The following is a 13715-nucleotide window of genomic DNA, read 5'->3' on the forward strand; positions in this document are numbered from 1 at the left end:
TAACTATGAGCCCAGGCCTCACATTGCAACTGCTGAAACCTGTGTGCTACAGAGACTGACCACTGCCACAGCTACTGAGGCCTTGTGACCTACAGATGGGGCTCTGCAATTAGAGAAGACAATGGAACAGACCCTCCACACCACAACTAGAGAGAGCATAAGCTCAGCAATGAAGACCCAATGCAGCAAAAAATAAGTAAACAAAAAAAAAATAAATAAAAACCAAAAACTCCAAGCCCTCAAATGGCTTACAGCTTCAAATCCATCATATTTATGTTAAATTGCTTTAGTTGTGTCCAATTCTTTGCAGCCCTACAAACTATAGCTTGCCAGGCTCCTCTGTCCATGGGATTCTCCAGGCAAGAATACCAGGGGATCTTCCATGTAATTATCCTCTCATCACAGGAATTACCTCTTCTTCTCTTTTCCCCTGTTGTTTCTGCTCCTTCTCTTCTCTCTCTCTTCTCTGATGTTCTTCCCATTTTTCCTTTAAGTTTGTCTTTAAAGAGAAAAAAAAGATTTAATTTTCAAAACCTTCACAACACAGGAAAAGTAAACTTTAAAAATTAAGTATATATTGGTCAAACAAAGAATCCAGCTTTTTAAAGGTTTTTCTGTTGTTATTCTTGTTCAAGACATGTATTTCTTAATGTGAAAAAATCTTTAATTAGAAGTTATTTTAACTGTTTAGCTAGCTGATTAATTTGACTAAAAGCAAAGCATACCTCTTGTTCTTCCTCCTGTTTCCTAGCTGTCTCTTCCTTTTCTTTCTTTATTCTGAATTCCTCTTGTGCCTTCTGCTCCCTTAATAACCATTCATCATGTAAGTTTTGCCTATTGATATAATTAAGTTATCAAAAGAACTGGCATTCTACAAATACACACACATTTACACTGCATATATTATAGCAAATAAAACATTTGGGGATGATTAAAATGTAATGAAAGATTAATTTTATATAAAACCTAGAGCAAGTGCCATAAAGCAAATGATAAGATACAAACTAAGACTTAGAGTTTCACATTGAGAAAGTATAATCCTTCAACTTCTATGCATTTGTAGAGTGGCAACTGCAGGACTGCAGAACCCATCAACTTATGGGTAAACTTGAAACAGTTAAGAGTCTCTTGAGTTTTTGTCCCTAGGATCCTAAACGACTAAAAGAAAAAAAATAAGTCAGACACCAATGCCAGATACTGGATATCAAATTATGAAAATAGCATGAAAATCAAATTGTAAGTAATGTTGTGAAACAAACTGAGATCAATGATAAATGAGTAAAGTATATGTCATACATATAGGATAGAAGATTAACATTCTTGGTTAGTAATCATTTTTCCTACCAAAAAAAATATAAATAAAAAAATTTTCTATTTTTATTGTGAATCTCAAAATTCTCCAAGCCAGGCTTCAGCAATACGTGAACTGTGAACTTGCAGATGTTCAATCTGATTTTAGAAAAGGCAGAAGAACCTGAGATGAAATTGCCAACATCCGGTAAATCATCGAAAGAGCAAGAGACTTCCAGAAAAACATCCGTTTCTGCTTTATTGACTATACCAAAACCTTTGTGGATCACAATAAACTGTGGAAAATTCTGAAGGAGATGGAAATACCACCTGACCTGCCTCTTAAGAAACCGATATGCAGGTCAGGAAGCAACAGTTAGAACTGGACATGGAACAACAGGTTGGTTCCAAATAGGAAAAGCAGTATGTCAAGGCTGCATATTGTCACCCTGCTTATTTAACTTATATGCAGAATACATCATGAGAAACACTGGGCTAGATGAAGCACAAGCTGGAATCAAGATTACTGGAAGAAATATCAATAATCTCAGATATGCAGATGACACCACCCTTATGGGAGGACGTGAAGAATTAAAGAGCCTCTTGATGAAAGTGAAAGAGAAGAGTGAAAAAGTTGGCTTAAAGTTCAACATTCAGAAAACTAAGATCATGGCATCCAGTCCCATCATTTCATGGGAAACAGATGGGAAAACAGTGGAAACAGTATCAGACTTTTATTTCTGGGGGCTCCAAAATCACTGCAGATGGTGACTGCCGCCATGAAATTAAAAGACACTTACTTCTTGGAAGAAAAGTTATGACCAATCTAGATAGCATATTCAAAGCAGAGACACTACTTTGCCAACAAAAGTCTGTCTAGTCAAGGCTATGGTTTTTCCAGTGGTCATGTATGGATGTGAGTTGGACTATAAAGAAAGCTGAGAAAGCTGAGCGCCGAAGAATTGATGTTTTTGAACTGTGGTGTTGGAGAAGACTCTTGCGAGGTCCTTGGACTGCAAAGAGATACAACCAGTCCATACTAAAGCAGATCAGTTCTGGGTGTTCATTGGAAGCACTGATGTTGAAGGTGAAACTCCAAAACTTTGGTCACCTGATATGAAGAACTGACTCAGTGGAAAAGACCCTGATGCTGGGAAAGATTGAAGGCAGGAGGAAAAGGTGACAACAGAGGATAAGATGGTTGGATGGCATCACAGACTCAAGGGACATGAGTTTGAGCAAGCTCCAGGAGTTGGTGATGGACAGAGAGGCCTGGTGTGCTGCAGTCCATGGAGTCGCAAAGAGCTGGACACGACTGAGAGATTTAACTGAACTGAACTGAGCTAAACATATGGTAAAAATGGGCATGTTTTTTCAATGCTGGAGAAACTACAAACCCAGAGGCCCTTTTTCTCTGTTTATGTATACATATTCTTTGATCACAGGCATTTCTAGGCACTTTCCTAGGAAATAATAGAGAAATTATGAAAATTATATAAGCAAAGATTGCTAACTTAAAGGTCTGTATAACAATAAAAGGGTAATCTTATTTTCTTTTTAAGGTACTATGATCTTAATGTACAAATTTATGTAAAGATACGTGTAACTATATGTGTACTATCTTTGTACTCAGACATTTGCATTCAACTTTTTGTAACAAAGGCTCTCTATGAGTATGAGGTATTTATTGATGCTGTTTCACTTCTTGTTTGAATTAGTTGTTCTTTTGCATAGAAAATGAATCAACAAAAGCAGTGAAAAATACTTTGGTCAAAAATTTTTTATACAGGTGTCATGAGAGGGAGTTTCATATGTATACTTATGGCTGATTCATGTTGAAGTTTGACAGAAAACAGCAATAAAGCAATTATCCTTCAATAAAAAATAATTTTTAAAAGTAAAAAAATGTTATACAGGTTTTAAAAATAGCATATATTATTTAAAGATACCATATACATTAAACAGAAAGACATGATTATCATTAATTTATCACTAAATAAGAAAACCCCACTGGGAGAAAGTAAGTATGTAAATAAGCAATAAACACATTAAAAACATTTACAGAAACAAATTATATAATAATTCTTTCATTTAACAGATGAGGAAAATCGAACAAAAAGATTAAATCCTATATACAAATAAATGCAAAGAATCACCTGTAGGACTCTGAATTAGACTTCACAACCTATGTCACACTGACAATTGAAACAAAGGCAAGTTCTTACCTTTAAAATGATTTCTCTTGGCTTGCCCTTATATTTACATTTTTGAAAAAATTATGTGGCATATCTTCTCTTCTCTGAAAACTAGAACTCCAGACTTTATTCGTGCAGAAGTCTTAAATTTATAGCAAAATTAAGGGGAAAATACAGAATTCCCTCCCACACACCTTTACTCCATAAATGTATATCATCCTATCAGAGATGTACATATTTTTATAAAGAAAAATCTGTATTAATAAAGTCTTTATCATTTCAAGTATAAAAACTGAATACACTTCGAGTTTTTAAAACAGTGCTGACCTCTCTAACTCCAACAGCTTCTCTTCTTTTAACTGTTTTTCAATAACAGCAGGATTCTCCTCTTCTTTTTGTGACAGTCCTGAAGTAATTTAAATGTTTATTAAACTGAATACAAATAATAATATGGTCAATGATGCAGGAAAATCTTTAAACATGAACATTTTTAATGTTTACAATAATGGCACACACCAGTCTGTCTAAACCTCCTAATAATAAAGGCTTTAGAGAGCAAAATTCTGGACAACTGAAGAGTCAGAAAATTAATGTAAATAGTGGTTAACACACTGTATATATTTTTTTAAATCCATGGTTCAGAATACTCAAAAAGGTGTTGGGAGAATGGGATGGAACACAGACATTCACAAAAGACAGACAACTAAAATATACAAAACCATTTTTTAAACACTCACTACAAAAATGTATTTAGATAAACAACTAAAAGCATTGGAAGAGGTTATTAGACACAGGATGTTTATATTATCCTAATACCATGAAATTAAAAGACGCTTACTCCTTGGAAGGAAAGTTATGACCAACCCAGACAGCATAATGAAAAGCAGAGACATTACTTTGCCAACAAAGTTCTGTCTAGTCAAGGCTATGGTTTTTCCATTGGTCATGTATGGATGTGAGAGTTGGACTGTGAAGAAAGTTGAGTGCCAAAGAATGGATGCTTTTGAAGTACAGTGTTGGAGAAGACTCTTGAGAGTCCCTTGGACTGCAAAGAGATCCAACCAGTCTATCCTAAAGCAGATCAGTCCTGGATGTTCACTGGAAGGACTGATGCTAAAGCTGAAACTCCAATACTTTGGCCACCTCATGCGAAGAGTTGACTCATTGGAAAAGACTCTGATGCTGGGAGGGATTGGGGGCAGAAGGAGAAGGGGACGACAGAGGATGAGATGGCTGGATGGCATTAATGACCCGATGGACATAAGTCTGAGTAAACTCCAGGAATTGGTGATGGACAGGGAGGCCTGGCGTGCTGCGATTCATGAGGTCGCAAAGAGTCGGACATGACTGAGAGACTGAACTGAACTAATACCATCCTATTTCATCCCAGGGACAAGTATTTAATTTAAAGGGGAAAAATCTACTGTTATATTGGCACAATCTAACAAGCAACACCTCTGTGTTATATATGAATTTAGACAGAGACATAAGTATCTAGACCATAGCATTTAATCTGTGGCTCCCCTCTTCTGCTTGCTCATTCATGTCTCTCTCACACAGCTACTAAAAAGTCTTAAGTCAAGTGTCTCATGTAAGTATCTGCAAATTTAAGAATGTTGCATGCCATTCCAGTAAACAATGAATGTTGCTCACCATCTAATCAGTGGCTAGTGCAGCTGGCCCCATGGTCAATCTACTGTGTACCCTGGATAATTAAGGTCCGTATCTAAGGGATAATTTCAATTAGCCCTGCTAACTAAAAGCTGTCACTTATGCAAAGTTCATGCAATGAAAGAAGACAACAATATTTTAGTTGACAACCGAAGAATGTCACTGGCCACCTGCTTCTACAAGGATTGCATCACTACCCACTGCAATGACTGACTTTCAACTCCCATGGAAAAGACTTTAGGATGCAAAGCAGAAATAACAGGTATGGTTTTTCTAGTAGTCATGTAAGGATGTGAGAGAGGGACTACAAAGAAGCTGAGCAATAAGGAACTGATGCTTTTGAACTGCAGAGCTGGATTAGACTATTGAGAGTACTTTTCACTATAAGGAGGTGAAACCCATCAGTCCTAAAGAAAATCAACTGAGAATATCCATTGGAAGAACTGGTGCTGAAGATCAATCTCCAATATTTTGGCCACCAGATGGGAAAGAGCTGACTCACCGGAAGACCCTGATGCTGGGAAAGATTGAAGGTAAAAGGAGAAAGGGGTGGAAAAGGATGAAATGGTTAGATGGAAACAACTTTATGGATTTGAGTTTCAGCAAAACCTGGGAGACAGCAAAGGACAGTGAAGCCTAGTATATGGCAGTCCATGGAGTCACAAACAGTGAGACACAACTTACTGACTGAACAAAACAAATGTTGTGGGGGCAAGGGTGAGCGAACAAGTCTTCAGATGGCTAGGTGTTTTCAGGAGAAGATTTTATGAGCCCAATTCTTCTATCTTCTCATATCTAAAGACCAGAATCTGGGGATTCCCTGGTAGTTCAGACAGTAAAGAATCTGCCTGCAATGCAGGAGACACAAGTTCCATCTCTAGCTCAGGAAGTTCCACGGAAGAAGGAAATGGAAACCCACTCCAATATCCTTGCCTGGAGAATTCCACAGACAGCAGAGCCTGGAAGGCCACAGTCCATGCGGTAAAGAAGAGTGAGACATGACTGAGTCTAACATTTTCACTTTTCACTGTCTAATGGAGAGAACACAAAGGATCTGGCCTAATCTTTTAAGGAGACTATTATGTATCCATTATCTCAAGAGAATCTTAGAACTAATCTATAGATTAAGTTGAGAATGAAGCCAAGAAATATCCAAACAGTGGAAGAATGATCCTGAGAGCATTTTATAAATTATGGAAGCTGCCCTTTCATCACAAACCCAATGTGTGAGGCCAGAAGGATTTAACTGTATCAAAGGAGGCTCTTCAGTGAAAAGATTCTGCTAAAGCAACAGCACAACCTGAACAGTTTCTCCTGAGCCCAATTTCTTGCATCTTGTCATACTGAAGAGACAAAGTGAAAATTTTACATAACATCCTGCTCATTCTCCCTCTATAACTCAGCTTGCTCCTTGCGAAGTCTGGATCATGTAGGTCACACAGTCGCAGAAAATGGGGACTTCATAGGGAATATTGGAAACTGGAGCTTATCTCACTCAGCCTTGTCCTGTTCTTTGCAACCGTCCAGCCCCTGCCAAGCTGCTTAATCATGCCTATCCAGGTCAGACAACCCCCTCATCATCTTGACTGCTGTTCCTGTGCACTCAAAACCCCTTAGTTTAAACCAGCCTATTAACAGCTAGTATTGCCCACCATAGTCTGTCTATAAAAATTCTGTAACACCTTTGTTCAGGGCTCAGAGCTTATGGTGTTAACTTCTCTGGGTCCACCAGCATAATAAACCTGAGTTCTTCAACTCTCCATGCATGGTGCTTAGGTTTCTTGATTACTGGTTTCTGCAACAATATCTAATGAGTAACTGCTCCTCATGACTAGTTGTAAACTTCTATCAAAATGGATGTCCCCTCACTAAAGTCATATACCCTTTAAGGTATATGGGATCTTCTAAGAGGGTGTCCCCCAGAGTACAGTAACTTATTTGCCCCAAATAAACTGCTGTCCTACTGTTTTTCTTTTCCCCAGTTGATGGCCCAAATTCTTGCATATTCCCAAACACAGAAAAGCACTTAAAATGATTAACTTTAGACATCTTTCATAAATTTTTGTAATTTAGACATCTGCTTCTTTGTGACCCTGTGGACTACACATGGACTACCAGTCCATGGAATTCTCCAGGCCAGAATACTGGATTGGGTAGCCATTCCCTTCTTCAGGGGAATCTTCCCAACCCAAGGATCAAACCCAGGTATCCTGCATTGAAGGCGGATTCTTTACCAGCTAAACCATCAAGGAAGCCCAAGAATACTGGAGTGGGTGGCCTAACCCTTCTCCAGTGGATCTTCCAGACACAAGGTTCAAACCCAGGTATCTCGCATTGAAGGAGGATTTTTTACCAGCTGAGCCATCAGGGAAGCCCAAGAACACTGGAGTGGGTAGCCTATCCCTTCTCTACTGGATCTTCCCAACCCAGGGATACAACTGGGGTCTCCTGTATTGCAGACAAATTCTTTACCAGCTGAGCTACCAAGGAAGAGCTTCAGTAATTAAAAATGTTTCGAATTTTAACTGTATTTTTCATTCTTCCCAGAGAAAACTCTACATATCCTGTATTCTTCCTTAACTCACTTTCCTCAAAGAGATCTAAGATACTGTATTCTAGGTTACAATCCTCACTAAGGTCCTCCGATAAAACTTAACTGCAAACTTTTAGGTCGTATGCTTTCTTCAGTTGACATATCTAAGTTAGTTATGGCTAAGTCACAAGGTACAAGATATTTAATGCATAGTCCTCTCCAGTTATAAATCTATGATACCAAACAAGTCATGTACTTCTGAAATACAATGGTGGGACAGGTACAAGATCCACATTCCAGTTACAAAAGGGAAGTTAGAGGTAACAGTTCAGTTCAGTGCAGTTCAGTTCAGTCGCTTAGTCATGTCCAACTCTGCAATCCCATGGATTATACCACAAAAGGATTCCCTGTTTACCATCATCTCCCAGACTCTGCTCAAACTCAACTATACTGAGATGGTGGTGCTATCCAATTATCTCATCCTTTGTCGTCCACTTATCCTCCTGCCTTTAATGTTGCCCAGCATCAGGGTCTTTTCCAATGAGTCAGTTCACATCAGGTGGCCAAAGTATTGGAGTTTCAGCTTCAGCATCAGTCTTTCCAATGAATATTCAGGAATACATTTGAATCAGTTCTAATGAGGTGGATGAAACTGGAGCCTATTATACACAGTGAATTAAGCCAGAAAGAAAAACACCAATACAGTATCCTAACGCATATATATGGAATTTAGAAAGATGCTAACAATAACCCTGTGTACGAGACAGCAAAAGAGACACTGATGTATAGAACAGTCTTATGGACTCTGTTGCAGAGGGAGAGGGTGGGAAGATTTGGGAGAATGGCATTGAAACATGTATAATATCACGTATGAAATGAGTTGCCAGTCCAGGTTCGATGCATGATACTGGATGCTTGGGGCTAGTGCACTGAGACCACCCAGAGGGATGGAATGGGGAGGGAGAAGGGAGGAGAGTTCAGGATGGGGAACACATGTATACCTGTGGCGGATTCATTTTGATATTTGGTAAAACTAATACAATTTGTAAAGTTTAAAAATAAAATTTAAAAAAATAAAAAAGAACTGATTTCCTTTAGGACTGATTGGTTCGATCTCCTTGCAGTCCAAGGAACTCTCAAGAGTCTTCTCCAACACCAAAGTTCAAAAGCATTACTTCATCAGTGCTCAGTTTTCTTTATGGTCCAACTCTCGCATCCATACATGACTATTGGAAAAAGACAGACTATTGTCAGGAAAGTAATGTCTCTGCTTTTTCATATGCTGTCTAGGTTGGTCATAGCTTTTCTTCCAAGGAGTAAGCATCTTTTAATCTCATAACTGCACTCACCATCTGCAGTGATCTTGGAGCCCAAAAAAATAAAGTCGCTCACTGTTTCCTATCTTTCCCTATCTGCCATGAACTGATGGGACCAGATGCCATGATCTTCGTTTTCTGAATGTTGAGTTTTAAGCTAACTTTTTCACTATCCTCTTTCACTTTCATTAAGAGGCTGTTTAGTTCCTCTTCACTTTCTGCCATACGTGTGGTATCACATGCATATCTGAGGTTGTTGATATTTCTCCTGTCAATCTTGACTTCAGTTTGTGCTTCATAAAGCCCAGCGTTTCTCATGAATGTATTCTGCATATAAGTTAAATAAGCAGGGTGACAGTATACAGCCTTGATGCACTCCTTTCCCAATTACGAACCAGTCCACTGTTCCATGTCCAGTTCTGTTTAGATTTCTCAGGAGGCAGATTTCTGCATACAGATTTCTCACGAGGCAGGTAAGGTGGTCTGGTGTTCCCATATCTTTTAAGAATTTTTGCAGTCTGTTGTGATCTAAAGAGTCAAAGGTTTTGGTGTAGTCAATAAAGCAGAAGTAGATGTTTTTCTGGAACTCTCCTGCTTTTTCTATGATCTAATGGATATTGGCAATTTGATCTCTGGTTCCTCTGCCTTTTCTAAATCCAGTTTGAACATCTGGAAATTCTTGATTCACATACTGTTGAAGCCTGGCTTGGAGAATTTTAAGCATTACTTTGGTAGCATGTGAGATGAGTGCAATTGGGTCATAATTTGAACATTCTTTGGCACTGCCTTTCTCCATTGTTTGGAACAATAAGTGACCTCTTCCAGTCCTGTGGCCACTGCTAGGTTTTCAAAATTTGCTGGCATATTGGGCACAGCACTTTAACAGCATTATCTTTTAGGACATGAAACAGCTCAGCTGGAATTCTATCACCTTCACTAACTGTTCATAGTGATGCTTCCTAAGGCCCCCTTGACTTCACATTCCAGGATTTCTGGCTCTAGGTGAGTGATCACACCATTGTGATTATCTAGGTTGTGAAGATCTTTTCTGTATAGTTCTTCTGTGTATTGTTGCCACCTCTTCTTAGTATCTTCTGCTTCTGCTGGGTCTGTAACAGTTGTGCCCTTAATTGTGCCCATCTCCGCATGAAATGTTCCCTTGGTATCTCTAATTTTCTTGAAGAGATCTCTAGTCTTTCCCATCCTATTGTTTTTCTCTATTTCTTTGTATTGACCACTGAGGAAGCCTTTCTTATCTCTCCCTGCTATTTTCTGGAACTCTGCATTCAGATGGTTATATCCTTCCTTTTCTCCTTTCCCTTTAGCTTCTTGTCTTTTCTCAGCCATTTGTAAGGCCTCTTCAGACAATCATTTTGCCTTTTTGCGTTTCTTTTTTCTTGGGGATGGTCTTGATCACTGCCTCCTCTACAATATTATGAACCTCTGTCCATAGTTCTTCAGGCACTCTGTCTATCAGATCTAACCCCTTGAATCTATCTGTTGCTTCCACTGGATAATTGTACGGGATCTGATTTTGGTAATACCTGAATGGTCTAGTGGTTTTCCCTACTTTTTCAATTTAAGTCTGAATTCTGCAATAAGGAATTCATGATCTGAGTCACAGTCGGCTTCTGGTCTTGTTTTTGCTAACTGTATAACGTTTCTCCACTTTCAGCTGCAAAGAACATAATCAATCTGATTTCAATATTGACCATCTGGGGACATGTGTACAGTCATCTCTTTTTGTTGGAAAAGGGTGTCCGCTATGACCAGTGCTTTCTCTTGGCAAAACTCTATTGGCCTTTGTCTTGCTTCATCTTGTACTCCAAGGCCAAACTTGCCTGTTACTCCAGGTATCTTTTGACTTCCTACAAAAGCATTCCAGTCCCCTGTGATGAAAAGGAAGGACATCTTTTTTGTGTGTTAGTTCTGTAAAGTCTTGCAGGTCATCATGGAACCGTTCAGCTTCTTTGTCACTAGTGGGTGGGGCACAGATTGGGTTACTGTGATACCAAATGGTTTGCCTTGGAAATAGAGATCATTCAGTCATTTTTGAGACTGCATGCAAGTACTGCATTTCAGACTCTCTTGGTGATTATGAGGGCTACTTCACTTCTTTAACAAGTCTGGAACAAACCGAAAATTTTTCAGGCCCATGTTCCTCACAGTGAAGGCACATGGCTCTTGGTGACCCTATCTCCATGACTTTACCTGGTACAGCTCTTATTAAAGCTCTTGGATTTGCTACCTTACATCTTCTGGGATGAAATCATATATGTGTGTACTGGTTTGGGCTTAGGAGTGCCCATCACCATGGATCTCTTCGCTGAACAGCCTTCTTTGATACAGCTATATCCTTCACACTTTACACACTGGGTTTGTGATCAAAGGGCCACTCCCATAATAAACAAAATGCCCTCAGGTTCATTCTTCCACTGTTTGATAAAACAATTCCAGTTTTAGTGTAGACTTAATCTCCCATTTTTTGATGAATAGCTCTTGGATTCTGGAGGCATCTCAATTGAGATGCTGGAGGCAAAATAATCTCATAATATTAGATCACCTCTTTTGTGCTCTCTCAACTGTCCCGGACAATAGGGCCTTGACTACGATGGTTGACCAGTCTCAACTGCCTTCATGAACAGTTTCAAGCTACTGCTCAGATAGTGACTCACACCAATCTTCTTATCAATGCCAGCCAAACTCTCAGGTTCCCTCTCAAACACATTTTATTTCTTTTAATGTGGTCAGGCTGAGAACTTTCAAATTTCAACTTATGATTTCTTTTTGAATAACAATCCCACCTGCCGCTGATGCTAAGTCACTTCAGTCCTGTCCAACTCTGTGCGACCCCATAGACGGCAGCCCACCAGGCCCCGCCATGCCTGGGATTCTCCAGGCAAGAACACTGGAGTGGGTTGCCATTTCCTCCTCCAATGCATGAAAGTGAAAAGTGAAAGTGAAGTCACTCAGTCGTGTTTGACTTTTAGCGAGCCCATGGACTGCAGCCTACCAGGCTCCTCCGTCCATGGCAGGAGGAGCATTTTCATTTTCTCCATCCATTTTCTAGGCAAGAATACTGGAGTGGGTTGCCATTGCCTTCTCCGAACAATTCCACCAAATCCCATCAAATCATTTCTCTTTTTTAAAGGACACGAGGCCACCATCTCCACACTATAAAAGATGCCAGAAAAAAAGAAAATTACAGGAATATCACTGATTAACATAGATGCAAAAATCCTCAACAAAATTCTAGCAAACAGAATCCAACAACACAATCAAAGAATCATACACCACAATCAAGTGAGATTTATCCCAGGGATGTAGAACCTTCAATATATGCAAATCAATCACTGTGATACATCACACAAATAAATTAAGAAAGACGACCAGCTCAACAGATGCAGAAAAAACTTCGGACATAATCCTACTTCCATTTATGATAGAAACTCTCCAGAAAATAGCCGTAGAAAGAACCTATGCCAACATAATAACAGGCCATATACAACAAACCCACAGCAAACATTACTCTCAACTGAGAAAAAGTGAAAGCATTTTCTCTAAGATCAGGAATAAAAGGTGTATGCAAGATGACAGTGAGAGAAGGTACAGAGTGCATGTCTCGCCATGCCTAGGATGCCTACCACGTGCTGGTGGGGGACCTCCTGAGGACAGGCTGATGGGTGGGGCCTCAGAGGAAACCAGGTACCAGACAAAAGAGTGTGGAGAAAGCTCAAGGCCTGGGGACACCAACTGAGGGTCTGTTGTAGAGGAAGAGAGTGGTTTTGATGCTTTTGTGCTGGTAGCAGCAGTGAACTTGCTCCATCACGAAGGGGAGGGATCTATGAGGAGATAGAAAGATCCACTAGGTGACCCCCTTCACTTGATCCTGGGGTGCTTTCTGGGCCCCAGGGCCCCTGGCCTCTGCTCTTTGGCGCCTCTTTTCCCTCCGATGGAGTCTTCTTCCCTCTGGGGGACCATAGCTCTTCAGGGATCCCTATGAGAGAATCCTGTGGATGTGAGAGGGAGGGAAGGCTCCTGCTGGGAGAGAAAGAGACCAGCTGAGCTTTAGAAGGCACCTGAACAAGGCACTGCCTACTGTCCCCTTCTTATCCCCACTCGGCCCTGGGGATCATCCTAAGGTGCCCAGGCCAAGCCCTCCACCCTTAAGGAACACTTCCTACCTTTGGGGGCCCCTCCACCCTCCAAGGCACCCATCTAAGCCCCACTCCCTGCTCCTCCCTCCAAGTTGAGGCCTCTGCCATTCCAAAGCCCCCTCCTAAACTCCAGGATTCTTCTATACTCTCTCATTTCCTCCTCCCTCCAGGGTCCACATCCTATACATGCCCCCTCAAGCCTCCATGGGCTCTGACCTCTGGACCTGGCTCTCGGGGATTCAGGAGCCCCCTCTACCTTCTCTCCTCCATCCAAGGGCCCCCCTCTACCCTCCAGCAACTCCCCCTGCCCTCCTCTGTCCTCCAGAGCCACCTCCGAGGGCACCCTCAGTCCATGCAGGTCCTGCAGATGCAGGAGGGAGGAGAGACAGAGCAGGGTCGTCCAGGGAGGAGTTCCTCCAGATGTGGAGGAGTAGGGAATCCTTCTGGTGTTCTTCCACCCAGGGCCCAGGGGAGCTTCCTGGGGGCCTGGCCTTATCCTCATACCCCAAAGCCAGAGGCACTGCAGAGACCCTCTTAGCTGTGTGGAGCCTGG

At 40.7% G+C, this 13715-nt stretch overlaps 1 protein-coding gene across 1 annotated transcript in view; it reads right to left on the minus strand.

The window, feature by feature from the left end:
- ZRSR2Y (zinc finger (CCCH type), RNA-binding motif and serine/arginine rich 2) overlaps positions 1 to 13715 on the minus strand; it is a 55467-nt gene that overhangs the window by 20954 nt on the left and 20798 nt on the right. The window contains exons 3-5 of the mRNA XM_059884060.1: positions 3813 to 3891; positions 726 to 834; positions 413 to 499 (exon numbers count right to left, since the gene is read on the minus strand). Coding sequence (XP_059740043.1) covers positions 413 to 499; positions 726 to 834; positions 3813 to 3891 — 275 coding nt within the window. The remainder of the gene's footprint in view (positions 1 to 412; positions 500 to 725; positions 835 to 3812; positions 3892 to 13715) is intronic.

The sequence above is a fragment of the Bos taurus genome, chromosome Y (assembly GCF_002263795.3).
Source record: "Bos taurus isolate L1 Dominette 01449 registration number 42190680 breed Hereford chromosome Y, ARS-UCD2.0, whole genome shotgun sequence".
Taxonomy (NCBI): Eukaryota; Metazoa; Chordata; class Mammalia; order Artiodactyla; family Bovidae; genus Bos; species Bos taurus.